We start from the raw sequence: 20,211 nt of genomic DNA, 5'->3' as shown, positions 1-20,211 counted from the left end.
CATAGCTGCCACACCATATGGGTGCAATCAAGTGCTCACCATGGGCCAGGTAAGTGGGGAAGGGGGAGTTTTAGGCTAAGAAGGGGCGAAGGAGTTTAGTTTTAGTGAGTGATTGAGAAATTAGGGTTAGAGAGGGGAGGGGTCATTTAGGTTTGGGGCAATTGGACATTATCAGAAGGTTAGAGTTAGGGAGGTGAGGGGGATTTTAGGTTTAGATAGTGATTGGAAAATTAGGATTAGGGAGAGGAGGAAGGATTTTAGGTGTAGGGAGCAATCAGGAGGTTAGGATTAGGCTATGGAGGAGGATATTAGGTTTAAGGAGTAACCAGGAGATTGGGGTTAGGGAAGAAAGTGAAATTCTAGGTTTAGGGAATGATTATGAATTATAGTTAGGGAGAGGAGGGAGATTTTAGGTTTAGGGACTGAATGGGAGTTTTGGTATAGTGATTGGGTGGGAAGTTTTATGGTAAGGGTCAGGGTACTAGGAGGAATAATTATCCTTTGGTTATTTCACAGGAATCAACTCAGAGGGAGTTAAGGGCACTTGCCGATACAAATGAGTGGCAGGGAAGTATGCTGTGAACATTTTAAATCCAGAAGCTGAATCTTTATCAGGGACCCAACTACATGATCCTAGAATCAACCTCACAAATAAAATATTTAAAAGAAATAACTACAAATAGTGTGAATATATAAAAAGTTTGTTTATAGTAACACACAATGACATTAAATAGATATTAAGAAAAAATAAAGCATGACCCCAAAAAAACCTTACTGAAAAGAAGAAATAATACCTTTCTTCAAATACAAGATTTACCTCAGTTTGATATGGATATTCATTTCATGGGTCCACAGTAGTCCAGTTGTGTGTCTTGTTTTCAGAAATTTGAAACAGCTATAAATATTACAACAGAGCCATGAATTAAGGAATTGCTGCTACATATGAAAGGATCAAGAAATGACCACATCTATGAAAGATTTCTGGCAGCAATTGGTACTTAGGGAAATATGGAAAATAATTTGAACCAAAGAAAAATATATAGCTTAACATATATAAGTTTAAAAACATGAAACACTTGCCAATTTAAAGCATAGATGTGTGTTATACAGTGCTAAACAGTGTTGCAGAAACTGTATTTTTTTTTCCTGATGTAAGTGAAGAAGTTACACACAAATAATTCAAAATGCTTATCTGGGAAAGTTAAAAGGAGTGGTTAATTAAAACAGGACTTGATAGTATAAACTTGGTTTGATTTTGCAGTCATTTAAAATATAAGATCCAGTCAAGAGAAAGGATAGAAAATAGGGAAGTCAAAGTATAAGGGTCTATATTATATGATCGACATTTGAAAATGTCGAAGCACCTTTACTCGACACGAAAATGTCGAACGCTGAGTTGTCGAATGGCCAAATCACCAATTTCTTTCCAAGGCAAAGAAATTGGTTGGCCATTCTGTCACACCTGCCCTTTCCCTGACTGTAGTGTGGTCTCGGAGTTAGAATAATTAGTTAGGGGGTTGTGGGGGCACAGCCCCCCACAGTGGTGGGTGTGGAAAAGCCCCCCCCCACTTAAATACGTTTGTTTTTATGTGGTGTTGTTTGTTGGCCTTCCCATTTCTTTCCCTTGGAAAGAAATCGGTGATTTGGCCATTCGACAAACTCAGCATTCAACATTTTCGTGTCGAGTAAAGGTGCTTCGACATTTTCAAATGTCGATTATATGATATAGACCCAAAGTATAATATTCTGAAAAATAAAATTATGTATACAATTACAAAACAACAAAATAAAATTAAATTACACAAAAGAAACTGTGAAATAGCCAATCAGCTATTTATGCAGATATTGCAGCAGATCACATCCACACAATATTGTGTGTCCAACAAAGGGAAGAAGTGTGCAAAAAATGCAATAATATAAATTATTTTGCTAAAATATGTAAGTAGCAAGAATGTTTAATACACAGTATCTGCTAGAAAGTCTATCCAAGCCACAAAGGTACAGACTGTTCACTTGTTAGATGGGGAAATCAGAACAAATTACACACAATAAAGGTGAAGTAGCATAAAGCATTGATGTGTAGGGTTCCTATTATATGATCGAAGACTCATTCTTTCGAATGTGTCTTGATCAAACTTGAAAGCACGAAATGGCAAAATAGTGAAATGGCATATAAGAGATTTCTTTCCCTAGGAAAGAAATCGTTTGGCCGCCTCCATTACTTTGCAGTTTTTGTCACTGTAGTGTGATCTCAGAGTTGGTATATTTAAGTAGGGAGGGTGTGTGGGGCGAAGCCCCCATTTTATGTAATGTTTTATAGTTTCTCTCTCTCTTTTTTTTTTTTTTTGTGGAGCAGTGATTTTTTTCCCTTGGAAAAACATCGCTGTTCTAAGTGTACGGGATTGTAAGCTTTTGCTTACATGGGGTCGATAAATCAGTGCTCGCTTTTTTAAGCGTTCGCTGATTTAATATAGACCCAATATGTATGTATATTCAATACATAAAAATGATATACAGCAAAAGCTAGAAATTAATGTAAGGTTACTGACTTTACAGACATGCATCCTTGTTTCTAGTGCATTCTACAGAATAATGAGTAGACACTTTTTCCACAAATGTCATCCAGTATCATGTTGTAGGCCTAAACTATAAAAGGTTATTTACTTATAACTGTTGTATTCCTTTACCAGTATGAGGTCTTTTACATCAGAAAGTAAAACAAACAGTGGCAGTAGCATTGTATAATTTCATATTCTTCATGTTGCTGGTTCAGGATTAATGAGCTACCTGACATCAAAATAATTTTGTTTGATCCAGACATTAAGTAAAATGCATTAAAAAGCAGTTCAGGAATAAATAACTTGTTTAAAAACTATGAGGACTTATTTTAAGGCAAAGAAAATAATGAAAACTTTCAGATAAAATTATATTCAGACTAGTCTATAAAATCAGCAGCATAACAATATCACACTATACTTTATCATTTACAGCAGGAAGTATAAGAAGAATTAAACCATTGAAGTAAATGAACATTATTAAAATGTTCCAGATGTTCTTCATGCTGATCGCTGCTGCAGTAGCCTGAGCTATATAGGTAATGACCTGCAAGGATATAACAGCTGGTCAGCTTCCAAAACTTCAGGACACCTTCCACACACTCAAACTATTAGCTTGAGCTGACTTGACTAAAAAGACAGGTTTGGGCACCGAATCCTTCAGAGCTTTCCTGCTTCAGAAGAGTACACTCCACTGAGGCTTTCCGGGATCAATAGTCAGCTTCTGCTGTTCTTTACTGGGCAGATAAGTTTCCTTTGGGAGAAAAAAATCTATTTTAAAATATTTATTGTTTAAAAATACTTTTCTGTTCAAAGGATCATAGGATCTGTTCAGGAAAGTTATTTTAAAACTAGGAGTTTGTGTTTTAACAGACTGTCATAAGACTGCTTTGTGCTTTTAAATGACAGTGCTGGTTTTTTTTGGTCTATATTAGATGAGCGACCGTTCCGATGTTCGAATCATAGATGGTCGACATCATATGATCGAACGTCGGAAAGGTCGAAGGTGAAAGTCAACGACACGAGCAAAATGAGAAATGAGAGAGAGAATGAGAGAGAATGAGAGAGAATGAGACTGGTCCTGAGTAACAGAACAGGGAACATGTCTTTGTGCCCATCCCTAGGAATGCTGCTGTTGCAATTATTAACACCACTTGCCACATTGTTCCTGTCAAAAAAAACGGAAAACTAAACAGGTATGTACTCTACCTCTACTTTCCTTGGACAGGAGTAATTTGCTGGGTCTGGCTCAGGGTTTAATTCAGGCTATTGATCCTTCTTATGAAACAGTTTCTGGTAAAAGAAAGAGGGATACCTCTTTTTCTGAAGAAATTCAAAATTCTGAATCTGGACAGGAAGGTGAATGGATAGATATAGGGTCTTCTCTTCAGATTCAGACTGGAAGGAGAGTTTCATTTCTGATCCTTCCTGTCAGGATTTCTCTTTCTCTTGAGACTATTTCCAGAATGTCCCAGTATTTTCAGTGGGAGAACACTAAGATTTCTCAGTCCCAAAGAAAATACTATGAGCTGATACAGAAGGAATTTCCAGAACCTTCATATATTTCTCTAATTCTGTCATGTTTGGAAGATGTGTGTGTTACTGCCTGTAACTTCCATGATAGTTAGTACTCAGTCTTTTAAGTTTTTATACCTCTTCTCAGACCTGACCCAGCAGCTATAGTTTTAGTTAATCTTACTGTATTTTATGTTACATTTAGTTTATTCCAGTCCTAACTTTCTGATAAGGATGGAAAAATTACTGATAAGTATGTGAAAACTTTTGTGTGGTTTTACAACTATGATTTTCATAAGTTTAACTTGCCAGGCTCATATGTTAGTTCTGCCAATTCGTGGAAGCATATGTAATGTTTTGTCTGCAATTTATTCTTTTCAGGAAAAATCTGTTTTAAATAATTTAGTTTCTTCTGTTGTACAAATCACTGCTCATTGTTTACATTATATGCATGATTCATATGATACTTCTTCCAAGGCTATTGCTTCTGGTACTGTTTTGAAGAGGTTTGCCTGGCTGTATTCTCAAAATTTCCCAGATGATAAAAAGGAGAAATGAAATTCTATCTTTTTCGATAGAGGTTTAGTTTTTGGCTCTTCTGCTGCAGAGGTGATCAGAAACCGTGACGAGAGAGGTAAGCTGACACAGGGAATCTCTTAAGATTTTTCAGCCCTCCTTTTCTAAATTTTCTAAGGGATTCTCTAACCCATCATCCAATTTTGGAAAAACAAAATATAGTCTTAACAAAATGCAGGTAAATGGACATTTAAGAAGAAATGGCAAGGGGTTCCAAAAAGAATTCAGGACTGCCCCCAAAACAAGGACAATCCAACAAGTCAGAATGACTATTTGAGGGACCCTTTACACCCCCCCCCCCCCCGGCAGCCTCCTTTCTCTTCCATAAAGTCTGAATCTCTGCTTTTCTTTTTGGCAACGCACAGTTTTAGACAAATAGCTTCAGGGGATCATTAATCAAGATTATAGATGGCAATGGGAGGATATTCCTCCTTCCAAGGGGTAATACCTCATCCACCAGACCAGATGCTTTTATTTCTACCTCTCCTTTACCACATGCTGTCACAGATAGTGACAGAACCAGTTCCTCCTTGCCAGGTGGGAAAAGGTTTTTATTCAATAATATTTTTAGTGCCAAAGAAAGAAAATGCTTGCAGACCAGTTATGGATCTTTCTTTCCTAAACTTGTTTGTGATAGTGCCCAAGTTAAAAATGCTGTCACTTCACAACATGTTACCTACTGTTCCTCATTCAAGATTCCTGGTAACACTAAATTTAAAAGAAGCTCATCATTGTCTGGGATTGGCTTAAGGTCTTTACCTCAGAGATACGGTATATAGGGTTTGATTCAAATCTGTGGTAATTGGCTAGACTTGTAATAGTGTAATAGTACTTAGACTGATAGGTTCATAGTTAAGTCCTAAGCTATCATCAAATTCCTATTCAACCAGGCTTCAGGTGTTTCTTAAGGTTTTGTATGTCTGGATCACATTATCAGTTCTCTGCTTTACCTTTTGGACTATCCACTGCACCAAAAGTGTTTACAAAGTGTCTAGCTCCAGTTATAGCTTATTGCAGGCTACAGGGCATCCACATTTTTCCACATTTACATGACTTGCTTACCACTGCATTGGCCTTTTTCAAAGTGTCAAGAATCTCTCACTTGGGTAAGAAATGTCTTACACAAGCTGAATTCCAAGAGAACATTCAAAAGTCTTTTTTTGACTCCTTCACACAGGACTGTATTCCTGGGATGTCAACTAGACATCTCAGTTCAGAGTTTTTTTCCTCAGGAAAAATAGATCTTTACCTAGATCTATTTCTAAGGTTTTCCACAGAGACTTCTGTCACTGTGAAGGAATACCACCAGATTTTAGGTCTCATGGCATATATGATTCTCATGTTACCCCTGGCAGGCCTGCACATGAGAAAGATACAGTGACATCTGAAATCTCTTTTGTCCTTGTATTAATACCCTTTATCTTTTCAAAAAATTCATTTGTTGCGGTTTGTCACAGAAATCTTTTGGGGAAGACTACAGATACCATTAAATCCAGGTTTCCCCTTCTCCCTCCCTGCTCCAAAGCAGTCAGTCACCACAGGTACTTCAGGAAAAGAGGTATCCCTATCATGAGGGATAAAAATGCAGGGGCTTTGGGAAACCAAGGACAGAACGCAATCACATAAATATCAAGGAGGTGCTTGCCTTGATCAAGACACTCGACTATCTGATTCATCTTTGATTCCCAGTACCTCTTCAAGTTGATACACACAATAATACAGTCATGTGGTACATCAGCAAGCAAGAGGGAGACAGGGTACCCCTTTGTAGACTAGCCATTGTTAGCATAGGATATAGCTTCACAGCACAATCTCACTCTACAGGCATCCTACTTTCTGTCAGAGCAAAGCTGAGTGGCAGACAAGCTGAACAGGACAAGGACAGATTCTCATGAATGGAAACTAGATCAAGGGTCTTACAAGATTTGATCCATCTGTGGGAAGTTACTCACTTAGACCCATTTGCTTTTTCTCTGAGCAATCAGCTGCCAAAATTCTGGACTCCAGGACTCCAGGCAGGAAGGCTTGGAAGACAGATGCCTTTTCTTGATCTTTCCTGTATACTTTTCCACCCTTTTCACTGATATACAGGGTACTTCTGAAGATTCAAAAGGAATCCCCTAAGATCACTGTGGTGACTCCCTTGTGGCCAAGTTCTCCCTTCTTTTAGAAATGGCCAGGGGCAATTAGTACAAGCTTCTTCACAGAGTGGATCTACTCACACAAGAACAAGGATGTTTGATACAGCCTGACTCCAATCAACTTCAACGGAATGCCTGGATGATACCATATTAATTCTCTTTAGGCACTTGTTTATTGAGGATGTATGTTCAACAGGTACTAATAGAGGCAAGAAAGCCTGTTACTAGAAAATCATATATTAGCAAATGGCAAAGGTTTTCTAGATGGTGTCAACAACATAGCCAACACCCATTCAGGGCTAGCTGTTCTTTGTTTTTTTTTTTTTTTGTTTGTTTTTGGGGGAGTGAGTTATTATCTTATGGCCTTTCTTAATCTCCCATCACAGTTCATTTATCAGCCATTTTAGTATGTCTGCTCATGGTTCCTCCTCTTTCGATGCACCTCATATCAAAATGTTTTTGAAATGGGTTTTGCATAAAAGGCCTCCAAGAACAATAGTGACCTTCCTAGTGATTTTAATTTTGTGCTAGAGGTATCTGAGTTGCAAGTTTGAGTTAGTGAGTCAACCCTACTGTATTTTCCGCAGAAACAGGGTTTCTTTGAGAACTTCCTTTATGCCTAAAGTGCTATCTGAGTTTACTTTCAGCCAAACTATTCATTTCGTCATTTTCTTTCCTAACCTAAAAGTGAGGGAGAAAAGATGCTCCATACCTTTGTTGTCCACAGACAACTCATGCTATCTTAACAGAACTAAATCTTTCAGATCTTTGGATGGTATTCATTTCTTGTGAAGGTAAGAAAAATGGACAACCTATGTCAAAGCAGACTATTTCCAAGTGATTGTCTAAGGCTATTACCTTTTGTCATGTTCACCACAATAAACCTATTCCAGGCAGGGTCAAGCACCACTCTGCCAGGGCAATGGCTTCATCTGTGGCTTTTTGGACAGATTTAGATTCTATAAGTATTCTAGAAGCAGAAAGTCTGTCCTCTGTATATACTTTTACAAAACACTGTAAGCTTGATTCCTTCTCCAGGTCTAGATTAGGCTTTGCTTGGACCATCCTCAAGGGGCTCCTGGAATCTTCTCTTCTACCTATCAAAATGTAAAACTTATGGTAATATACCTGTATCACTTAAGCTCATGCAGCAGTGATCAGTATGAAGAGCACAGCAGAGTTGTGTAAGTAAACTTACCATAAGGGTAGCTGTTGGAATTGTTTTTGCTGCAGCAGCCCTCCCTCCCTTCACCATCCCTGTTTTTTTGCTGTGTTCTTTATGCCAGGGTGTGGACTTTTAATTTTTGTTATTCCTAGCCTTGTCCTTTCAGTGCTCAGCCTCCCTTGCTCTGAAGGGCTTGGCAACCAAACCTGTCTTTTTCGTCAGATCAGCTTGAGCTGACTAATGGTTTTGGATGCATAGAAGGTTCCTTGAAGCTTTGAAAGCAGGGCCAGCTGTTATATCCTTGCAGGGTATAATTCCTATAGCTTAGACTGCTGCAGCAGTGATCATTCAAACATCTACTGCTATGGTAATTTTAGTTAGCACAACTATACTTTTATTTTCCATGGGCATCACCTTTAGTAATGTCTACAAAGCCAAAACTGCTTGTTGAAGTTTGTATACAAATAGAAACGCAGTCAGCATATAATGCAGTGGAAAGGCGGATGCACACATATATGATGCCTACAATAGAAAACATCATGAAATTAAATGGTGGTAGAGCACTGAGTAAACCATACTTGAAGTCTGAATAGCTCAACTTGAATTAAATCCAGACAGCTGAATCATGACAGCATTCTCCACATGTAGAGGTATGCCACTTTATAACTGACTTGTGTTTGGTATAAGCTCTTCTGAAAAAAAAACAGTTCAAAACATAATACACCAGGTAATTCAATAAGTTACAAATACTAGGAAGGTAGGAAGTACACTGATGACATAGCTGGGGTAATTAGTGCTCCCGAGTTGGTGCCCCTGAGGAGCAAAATAAATAAACAAAACAAAAAAATGGTAGGAAAAAAAAGTCTTCCGACACTAGGCAAAGAGCTACTATGTTTCCACATGGAAACATTTTCCTATCTTTAGTAGGAACTGTAGTAAAGAATTATATTAGCTCTTTACTAAAGTTACTAACATATTAAGCCGTGGTGGTACAGTGGTAGCGGTGTTGCCGCACAGCAATAGGTTCTCCTGTTCGATTCTCAGCTGGAGTGCTTTCTGTGTGGAGTCTGCATGTCCTCCCCGCGGTCAAGTGGCCTCCAAAAGACATGCGTGAATGGGCATGCCTTCGCTGAAGGTTGGGCGTCGGGCTGGCAACTCGGCACCATAAAAATCTACTGCCAATCATTAGCGGACCGGAGTTCCGCTGTGGCGACCCTTAACCGGAAAAAGCCGAAAAGACAAACAACAACAACTAAAGTTACTAACATCATACATGAGTGCACACACACACACACACACACACACACACACACACACACACACACACACACACACACACACACACACACACAATCTTGTCTGTCTTTTAAGTCAGTTAAGAAGCTACAATATTAATCATGTCTGCTTAGACGATTCTCAGCTATCATTTGATGACAACCCTGTCTTAATCAGCACCTGTTTGACAGTACAAAATACTTCCCCAACATCATGCACCAAGGTCAGCTGCCCCTTTTACCATATCCTAGCTATAGCTTTGACCAATGTCATATTAATATTTAACAAAAAAAAAGAAGAAGAAAAAGGAATGACAAAAATGACAAAAGTGCTAACATTTGTTGATGGAAAGACTAACACAAAACATCTTCACACTACAAAAGAATAAATGTAAATCTGAGGAAGACGCATTTTAATTCAATGGTTTCATTTTTTAGCAGAACAGATATAACTTGGCTCAGCTTTAACCAGTACAAGAGCCTCCAGTTGAGACAGATCAGTTTTCTGGACCTGTCATAAGCCACCAGTCCTAAAGTCCGGGTCAGAACAAAGAAAACAGAAAACTATAAGGTATGCTAGCAAGATTAACCTGTTGTTAGCCTTTTAGGAATTTGGCTTTAGTCCTAGAAACATAGATCTCATTAGGTCTCTGTGCTTTCTTCCTCTGTCAATTTTATATTTTTAATTAAATACAATAACAAGAATAAATACATTCAGTCAGATGCATGATTGGTTATCCTGCAATACGATCTTTTATTTAAAAGTAAAATTTGATGGAAGTCCTTTGGGCTTGTGTAGGTGGGAACTTAAACATGTATGAGGAGAGCACTGTAGGCCTTCATGGTGATGCCATTAGAAGATAATTTAGAACCTAAAGTTAAAAATAAAACCCCACAGCTTGCATCAGGAGATGGAGATAGGGGATTAAATAACTCCATGGCTACCGGAGTGATGGCCTCCCTCTAGCTGGCTACCCTCTTCACGCTGGGGAGGGGAAATAAATCTGCTCATGATCAACAGAAGGACGGGGGGGCTGATGATCAGTAGGTATGCAGGGGAAAAGGGACATAAAAATACCATGTTTCAATACTGCTTCATAAAACTTAGACATTAGGTATATAACAGCATTATTTTATTGGATGGAAACTTACCAAAAGGCATCAGTAACTGTATTTATTCATTTAACTTAATGTGGCTTCCACTTAGTGCAATGAGTGTAGAATATGTGCATGTCCTGGTTATTAAACTCCAGAAAAATTCCTGGTCTACAGCAGTGACTGATGAATTACATTATTAAATTTCACATCTTATTAACTGATATGAGTGCATTTAAGGATGACCAACGATTGCCTCAAGAGACTCCCAGCACGGAGCTAAGAGCAAAGTGAAAAACAAATTGAAAACTACATCAAATGCAATACCAAATGTGATCATGTACAATACACATTGTTGTGCATACTATAACTGCACAAAGTTTTGATATCTACATGGTTACTTGTATTAACAAGGACGTTACATTACACCACATCTTCAGTTTTGTTAATACTCTTTTGTGGTTATGAAAGTTTAATTGTGTTTGCCAAAGCTTAATATGTTTACCAACATCTAATACTGTGTTTTTATCTTTACTTTGGCAGTCATATTACTTGCACTTTCCCAGGAAAACCTGAAAATGGTCCAGTCAGATCAGTGCTCAACCCTAGTCAACAAAGAATAAATATAAATCATCAGTCTTTGGATAGTACTGACTATAAAATTCCTATAGATTTATAAATTATCCTAGCTCTCCTCCACAGTAAATTTACAGTCTTAGAGAACTGTTTCTTTTTAAAGTGCAGTTTATTCTAAACATTTGCCAGTATGCTTAACCTACCATGCCACAACACACCTGTGATATCCTGTGGTCCTTAACCTACTGTGCCACAACACGCTTGCGATATGCTGTGGTCCTTAACCTACCATGCCATAACACACCTGTGATATGCTCTGGTCCTTAACCCACCCTGCCACAACACACCTGTGATATGCTGTGACCCTTAACCTATCATGCCACAACACACCTGCGATATGCTGTTGTCCTTAACCTACCATGCCACAACACACCTGCAATATGCTGTGGTCCTTAACCTACCCTGCCACAACACACCTACAATATGCTGTGATCCTTAACCTATCATGCCACAACACACCTGCGATATGCTGTGGTCCTTAACCTACCATGCCACAACACAACTGCGATATGCTGTGGTCCTTAACCTACCCTGCCACAACACACCTATGATATGCTGTGGTCCTTAACCTACCGTGCCACAACACACCTACGATATGCTGTGGTCCTTAACCAACCCTGCCACAACTCATCTACAATATGCTGTGGTCCTTACCCTACCATGCTACAATGCACCTGCTATATACTGTGGTCCTTAACTTACCCTGCCACAACAGACCTGTGATATGCTGTGGTCCTTAACCTACCATGCCACAACACACCTGCAATATGCTGTGGTCCTTAACCTACCATGCCACAACACACTTGCGATATGCTGTGGTCCTTAACCTACCATGCCACAACACATCTGCTATATGCTATGGTCCTTAGCCTACCATGCCACAACAGACATGTGATATGCTGTGGTCCTTAACCTACCATGCCACAACACACCTACAATATGCTGTGGTCCTTAGCCTACCCTGCCACAACACACCTACAATATGCTGTGGTCCTTAACCTACCATGCCACAACACACTTGCAATATGCTGTGGTCCTTAATCTACCCTGCCACAACACACCTGTGATATGCTGTGGTCCTTAACCTACCCTGCAACAAAGCATCTATGATATGCTGTGGTCCTTAACTTACCATGATACAACACACCTACTATATGCTGTGATCCTTAACCTACCTTGTCACAACACACCTGTGATATGCTGTGGTCCTTAACCTACCATGCCACAACACACCTGCTATATGCTGTGGTCCTTAACCTACTGTGCCACAACACACCTTCTATACGCTGTGGTCCTTAGTCTACCATGCCACAACAGACCTGTGATATGCTGTGGTCCTTAACCGACCATGCCACAACACACCTATGATATGCTGTAGTCCTTAACCTACCATGCCACAGCACACCTACAATATGCTCTGGTCCTTAACCTACCCTGCCACAATACACCTATGATATACTGTGGTCCTTAACCTACCATGCCACAACACACTTGCAATATGGTGTGGTCCTTAATCTACCCTGCCACAACACACCTGCGATATGCTGTGGTCCTTAACCTACCCTACCACAACACATCTACGATATGCTGTGGACCTTAACTTACCATGCTACAACACACCTATGATATGCTGTGGTCCTTAACCTACCATGCCACAGCACACCTACAATATGCTCTGGTCCTTAACCTACCATGCCACAACACACTTGCAATATGGTGTGGTCCTTAATCTACCCTGCCACAACACACCTGCGATATGCTGTGGTCTTTAACCTACCATGCCACAACACACCTACGATATGCTGTGGTCCTTAACCTACAGTACCACAATACATCTGAGATATGCTGCAGTTTGGTAGGTTAAAGACCACAACTGGATTTTGGTCAGTAGATTAAGCTATATCAAAGACCTTCAGCATATGTTTAGTAAACACTGTGGCTGCTTCTGGGCTTAACATGAGTCCTGCATCAATCTTCTAAAATTATACCTGCATCTAAAGTTATACCTGCATTTTTTTTAAAACTTTGTAATTTGTTCATTTTGTTTCTGGGTAATTTTGCACTCAAGATTTAAGGCAACGCTATGCCTTTCAACTGTCTAGCCTACAGTGCCACAACAGACCTGTGATATGCTGTGGTCCTTAACCAACCATGCCACAACACACCTATGATATGCTGTGGTCCTTAACCTACCATGCCACAGCACACCTACAATATGCTCTGGTCCTTAACCTACCCTGCCACAACACACCTACGATATACTGTGGTCCTTAACCTACCGTGCCGCAACACACTTGCAATATGGTGTGGTCCTTAATCTACCCTGCCACAACACACCTGCGATATGCTGTGGTCCTTAACCTACCATGCCACAACACACCTACGATATGCTGTGGTCCTTAACCTACAGTACCACAATACATCTGAGATATGCTGCAGTTTGGTAGGTTAAAGACCACGATTGGATTTTGGTCAGTAGATTAAGCTATATCAAAGACCTTCAGCATATGTTTAGTAAACACTGTGGCTGCTTCTGGGCTTAACATGAGTCCTGCATCAATCTTCTAAAATTATACCTGCATCTAAAGTTATACCTGCATTTTTTTTAAAACTTTGTAATTTGTTCATTTTGTTTCTGGGTAATTTTGCACTCAAGATTTAAGGCAACGCTATGCCTTTCAACTGTCTAGCCTACAGTGCCACAACAGACCTGTGATATGCTGTGGTCCTTAACCAACCATGCCACAACACACCTATGATATGCTGTGGTCCTTAACCTACCATGCCACAGCACACCTACAATATGCTCTGGTCCTTAACCTACCCTGCCACAACACACCTACGATATACTGTGGTCCTTAACCTACCGTGCCGCAACACACTTGCAATATGGTGTGGTCCTTAATCTACCCTGCCACAACACACCTGCAGTATGCTGTGGTCCTTAACCTACCCTGCCACAACACATCTACGATATGCTGTGGTCCTTAACTTATCATGCTACAACACACCTGCTATATGATGTGGTCCTTAACCTCCCCTGCGACAACACACCCGTGATATGCTGTGGTCCTTAACCTACCATGCCACAACACACCTGCGATATGCTGTGGTCCTTATCCTACCATGCTACAGCACTCCTACTATATGCTGTGGCCCTTAACCTACTGTGCCACAACTCACCTGCGATATGTTGTGGTCCTTAACCTACTGTGCCACAACACACCTGCTATATGTTGTGGTCCTTAGCCTGTGCCACAACAGACCTGTGATATGCTGTGGTCCTTAACCTACCATGCCACAACACACCTACGATATGCTGTGGTCCTTAACCTACCGTACCACAACATACCTACGATATGCTGTGGTCCTTAACCTTCAAGTGCCATAATACATCTGAGATATGCTGTAGTTTGGTAGGTTAAGGACCAGGATTGGATTTTCGTCAGTAGAACAAGCTATATCAAAGAACTTCAGCATATGTTCAGTAAACACTGTGGCTGCTTCTGGGCTTAACATGAGTCCTGCATCAGTCTTCTAAAGTTATACCTGCATTTTTTTAAACTTTGTAATTTGTTCATTTTGTTTCTGGGTAATTTTGCACTCAAGATTTAAGGCAATGCCATGCCTTTCGACTGTCTAGACTTTTGCAGAATGTTCAGACTTTTGATCATATTTTTGGACCGTTCTTCATAAAATCTGTGGTTTTCTGGCAAAGCACTAAGAACTGACATCATTAAATAATGACACACATTTGAGTTCCACACTTTATATCCTTCAGAAAATGCAAGCTGACACAAAGCCTGTTATTTTAGCAATTTTTTTAAGTTTATAAGAGCACAATTTAAAATCTGTCTCTATTTTTGGGCCTTTGCACCACCCCATTATGTTAGGCCTTGTCCAGATTTATTGTGCTAAGTGGTTGAGAGGTATGGGCAACAGGATTAGATATGAAAGAGAATGGAAGCAATACAGTGTTATTTCTTGGTACACATTCCCGCAGAATAAAACATTTAATTGTTTTATGCCATCCTGACTCAATGGGTAGTGATGTTCTTCAGTTAATTTGATGGAACCTTCATTTTTGTTAAGAGAGGCTACTGTGGGTACTCCCAAAGTTTTACAGAGAAAAATAATCCCAGATGTGCTCCTAGCAATATCACAGGAATACATTAAAAATCTAATGTTACATTCTGTGGCATCATCATTTTATCTATTTTTCAGTTAGATATATTTTCAGAAAAACGCTGTACTTACAATAATCCCAGGATAATAACCACCAACAGTCACATTCTGAGTTCTTGTTGTAGCAGCCAAACCCACAGTCAGAATTAATATGGATACAATCAGAAGTGAAACGGTGACTAGAACAGAATTTCTCTTCCTTCTGCTGAAAGACCCTGAAAAATAAAAATACCAGTTTTACCATTTTATGCAAGAATATATTGAATCATCAATATATTTGTAAAACATATGTCTGGCCTACTGCAGCTAAGCTTTGAGAAGTACTGACCCCTTCATTCTGTAACAGTGACCAGAATTAGGTAGAAATCTCTAGCACTGGGCATTATTGGTTAATGGGGGATGTGGATGACAGTGCTAATGTCCTCAAAGGATAAGGCTATATCACCCGTCCAGTTAGTAAACCCTAGCAGAGACTAAGGACTTTGCAGAAAAGTTGACTTATAGATTTGAGTGAACTGGTGGAATGGACTGGCTGCTTGTAGTGAAAGTCTTACATGTGCCACTGTAACATTACTACTAACACCAAATGAGAAAGCCAAGTATATCATTCAACGGCATTACCCAGCATCTGGTTAACAGGGAAGTTATCACCTAGAAGTGAAATGCATAGATTTTAAATCAGCGGGACTGTTTGGATTAGATGACAGGTTCAGTTAAAATGAGGACGAAATACATTCTGCATTACAGGAGAGTGTGGCTTTTGTGAATTTTCATCTTCTCCATCTTCAATTGGTTTTCTCACAATGCTGCTTTATTAAATCTTAACACCGATGATGAAGTGATGTGTAGTTATCATGACAGGACAGTGTCAAAAATTAGTTTAGTATATATAAAGAAGTCCAAATGTTGTTCAGCAGAAGGAGTAAACATACAAAAAGCTAAGTAGTACATATACTGTTCACTTATATTTTAATGGGTCAGTGGAAGTATAATTTTAAAAATAATCCATTAATTTAAATGGTTTTCAGACACAGCACTAATGTTCTTAGCATCTTATCCATCTTACGATTTTGATTTAAATACATTTGTTAATGTCTTATTGGTTTTAATGATGATGCACAGTTGATCAGACCAAATCCTACTTTGCTGTAGAACCTAGGTCTAATCTTTTCCCATCACACTATAACTATGACTCTAAAATGCCACCATGCAGCTCTACTAATGTCCTTCTATAGCATCATGTCCTACAAAAGGAAAATTGGCACAATACTCAATCTAAAAAGATCAAAATGAATCATTTTGAAAGCAAAAAATAAAAAGCAGAAAAAGCCATTCAATATACAGCCCCAAGCCATTTACATTATAGAGATAAATATGTAATGAAGAGAAGAAATCATGCCATCCCATAGAGGGTAACAGTAAGATGCTGACATGTTGTGAGGAGCTATTATCCACTCCCACTACTAATATATTCCACTTCTAAGGTCACAACAGTAGCAAGCCTATCAGCTGATAAATTTCGCTCTAACTTTACCCATCTCCCCTCTCTACCAGTCCAACAAAATTTACCAGAAAATTGCTCGCCTCCACATAAGACCAAGTCCTAAAAATGCTATCAAAATTTAAAAATACTGCATTGATTGGTCCTGACAGTATACCTAGATGCATCTTAAATAGCATGAAGCATGATTTAGCCACATCCCTAGCAACAGTGTTCAATCTCAGCCTCCATACAGATTTGCACCAAGCAAATGGAGAACAGCTACAGTCATTCCCCTACATAAAGGGGGACCTTTCACAGACCCAGGCAATTACAGACCCATAAGTCTAACCAGCCTCATATGCAAAGCCATGGAAAGATTCATCATGGAATTAATCCATCATGGCATTGGGAACCTCCAAATACTGGACCAATCTCAGTTTGAACTGATCAAGGAAAGGTCATGCTTACTCAACCTGGTGGATTTTTTTTTTAAATGATTACCAAAGTAAAGGATGAAGGCAAAATGGTACACATTGCATACCTCGATCTAGCCAAATCGTTTGACACAATTTCCCACTCAGGTAAAGTAGAAAAGCTAAATAAACTGGGAATAAACCCCTATGTCACCCACTGAGTTACCAAATGGCTCACAGATAGGATACAGATAATTAAAATACAGGAAGTTACCTCCACAAAGAGACCATTCATTAGTGGAATCTCCCAGGGTTCTCTGCTGGAACCTTTCCTGTTTAGCATCTACTTTTCTGAAGTAAAAGCCAATACCAAAGAGATCTAGCTACATTTGCAGATGACTGCAAGCTAGGCGCAGTCATTGAATCCCCAAATGACTTGGCTATCTTGCAGGAAGGATGGTCTCAAAAAAATAACTGGTGCCAAAATCATGGACTGAAACTAAATGTCAGAAAATGCATTATTGTATCCTTTGGGAATTCATCCACCCCAGGGAGCTACCACATTGACAATATACCTCTAAGAGTTGACCCAGCTGTTCAGGATTTGTGTACTTATTTGGACATTGACTTTACTTGTGACAAACATGTATCTATTGTTGTAAGAAAGTCTTCTTATATTGCCCAGCTTATAAACAGAGGGATTGTGTCTAAATCTAGGGATTTCATTGCCCCCCCCACCCTTTACTCAGCTCTCATTAGGCCATTCATTGAATATTATGCCCCCTTTGGCATGTATCTGTCCAGACATATGCAAAAATTGAAACACTCACAGAGATACCTTACAGATATATATACCTACACTAATTGACTACATTACAGTAACCATGAAACAGTGGCAAACCACTTTGCAATTAAGCCATGATAAAGGACAGATTATTATCCCAGGGATAAACATTCAAAGGGGGATATTCCAGGGTGATTCTCTGTCACTGCTGATATTTTGCCTCACCATTAATCCATTAAGCTGTTTACTTAACAGCTTAGGCCATGGCTACAATTTGGTTCCTAGAAAACAACAAAGTCTAATGACTTCTCATCTTCTCTTTGTCGATGATTTAAAACCGTATAGCTCATCAGACGAGGAACTGAAAGTGCAGCTGCAGGTTGTCAAAACTTTTTCAGATGATACTGGAATGTCATTTGGTCTTGATAAATGTGCAAAAACATCCTTTCAAAAAGGAAAACTGCAGCACCAGGAAAACATCAGTTTGGGACAAGAATGTGATATAAAAGAACTTGAGCAAGAGGGAGTGTATAAATACTTTGGAACTGATGAAGGATCAGCAATAAAACATGAACAAATGTGAATAAAGCTCAGTAAGGAGTACTTTAGAAGACTTAAATTAATCCTGAAAACAGCACTGACATCTAGGAACAAGATCCAAGCCATAAATCAATTTGCTCTTCCTGTCTTAACTTATAGTTTTGGAGTGATTGACTGCCCCCAAAAAGTGTTGGATAGCTTGGATATTAAAACAAGAAGGATGCTTCATGCTCACCAAATGATTTATAAAAATCTGTGTATACCAAGATTATATATTCTCCATTCTGAAGGAGGGATGGGCCTCCTTGAAATTGATTACATGTATAAATCTGCAATCATGGGACTCCACACATATCTGCTGACCTCACAGGATCCAAATGTAGTGAAAGTTTTGAAACATGAGGAGAATAAATCTAAGATGACATCTCTGCTTAATTTAGCAGAAGCATATCGACGTCAAGCAGGAATGGAAATCAAACCAGAAGTAGATAAAAATCAGGCAGCAACTGAATGTGCTAAAAAACAAAAAAAAAAGAATATAAGGTGAAGGACCAGATGAGAAGGCAAGAAATGTGGAAAAAACATAAATATAGTTGCAAGTATAGAAAACTTCTGGAAGAGCCTCATGTTGATCAAGAATGAATGCAGGAATGCTTAAGGAGAGGTGAATTCACATCAAGAAATCAAAGGTTAATATTGGCAGCCCAAGATAGTGGGCTACGTACACATTGGTTTACAAAGTCCATTGAACATGTGGGAGAAACAGACATATGTAAGGTTTGTAAAACCAAATTGGAAACTGTCACACACCTTGTTGATGGTTGCGATGCACTAATGGCAGAGGGACTGTATACTGAAAGGCATAATAATGTGGGGAGACTGTTACACTGGAGATTGTGCAAACATTATGGCACTGAAGTGGCTCAAAAACACTGGAAACATGAGCCACAAAGAATCATAGAAAATGATGAAGTTTATATCACATGGGATCACCCAATACCAACAGATCAAAAGATATATGCTAGAAAACCGGATATAGTGGTCCAAGAAAAGAAGACAAAAGTAGCATTGATCATTGAAATCACCACACCTAGTGACTACAGTATCTTGCATATGGAGAGGCACAAAGTCATAAAATGCCTTGATCTCCAGGCAGAAATGAGAGCCATGTGGAAGAAAGATACCCAGACAGTTCCAACAGTAGTAGGAGCAACTGGTCTTATAAAAAAATAATTTACAATCGTATTTAGATATGTTACCAATTCATGTAACACCATACGAATTGTAGAAGGAGTCATTACTGGGCACATTGCGGGTGCTGCGAAGAGCACTTTTGGCTAACATCAAAGAGTGAAACAATACTAATTTCATGAAATTTAATCGTACTTTGACTTAAGAATGGGGTCCATTCCCATCATGGTACTAGAAACCCAAAAGACTTGGAGAAATTAAAAATGGCAGATACCTTACTAAAAAAATACAGGGCCTAAACAACGTGTCCTACATGAACTGAGTCAGAGTCCTGTCACTATACTCGGTATCCTACAAACTATGAGGTGACCTGAGTCTGGCATAAAAGGCATCCTCTGACTCATTACTGATGGATTTACTGCACATCAACAAGTCATATGGTATCAGAAATGCTCAGTCTAGAGATCTAAACCTCTTTTCTGCAACATTAACAGAACAGTTTGAAGGGACAGGCACATCTCAAAGAAATACCACTGCTGTGGAACACACCTTACGTCCATATAAAATAAAGTTCAACCATGTCCATTTTCAGGTGCAACTTAGATCTATGGATGGGAAATAGAAAATTTACCCAAGGACTGCCTCTGTACTACTAATG

At 39.2% G+C, this 20,211-nt stretch overlaps 1 protein-coding gene across 4 annotated transcripts in view; it reads right to left on the bottom strand.

The window, feature by feature from the left end:
- The window catches only part of TMEM255A (transmembrane protein 255A), a 370,298-nt gene that overhangs the window by 241,173 nt on the left and 108,914 nt on the right, over positions 1-20,211 (bottom strand). For all 4 annotated transcript variants that reach the window (XM_044057351.1, XM_044057350.1, XM_044057348.1 and 1 more), the window contains exon 2: positions 15,215-15,357. In XM_044057351.1, the coding sequence (XP_043913286.1) occupies positions 15,215-15,357 (143 nt within the window). The remainder of the gene's footprint in view (positions 1-15,214; positions 15,358-20,211) is intronic.

This window comes from Protopterus annectens, chromosome 15.part0 (assembly GCF_019279795.1).
Source record: "Protopterus annectens isolate FY-2018-M chromosome 15.part0, PAN1.0, whole genome shotgun sequence".
In the NCBI taxonomy this organism is placed as follows: Eukaryota; Metazoa; Chordata; order Ceratodontiformes; family Protopteridae; genus Protopterus; species Protopterus annectens.
Note: the sequence above shows the minus strand (reverse complement) of the source record. Positions and strands in the feature narration are given on the sequence as shown.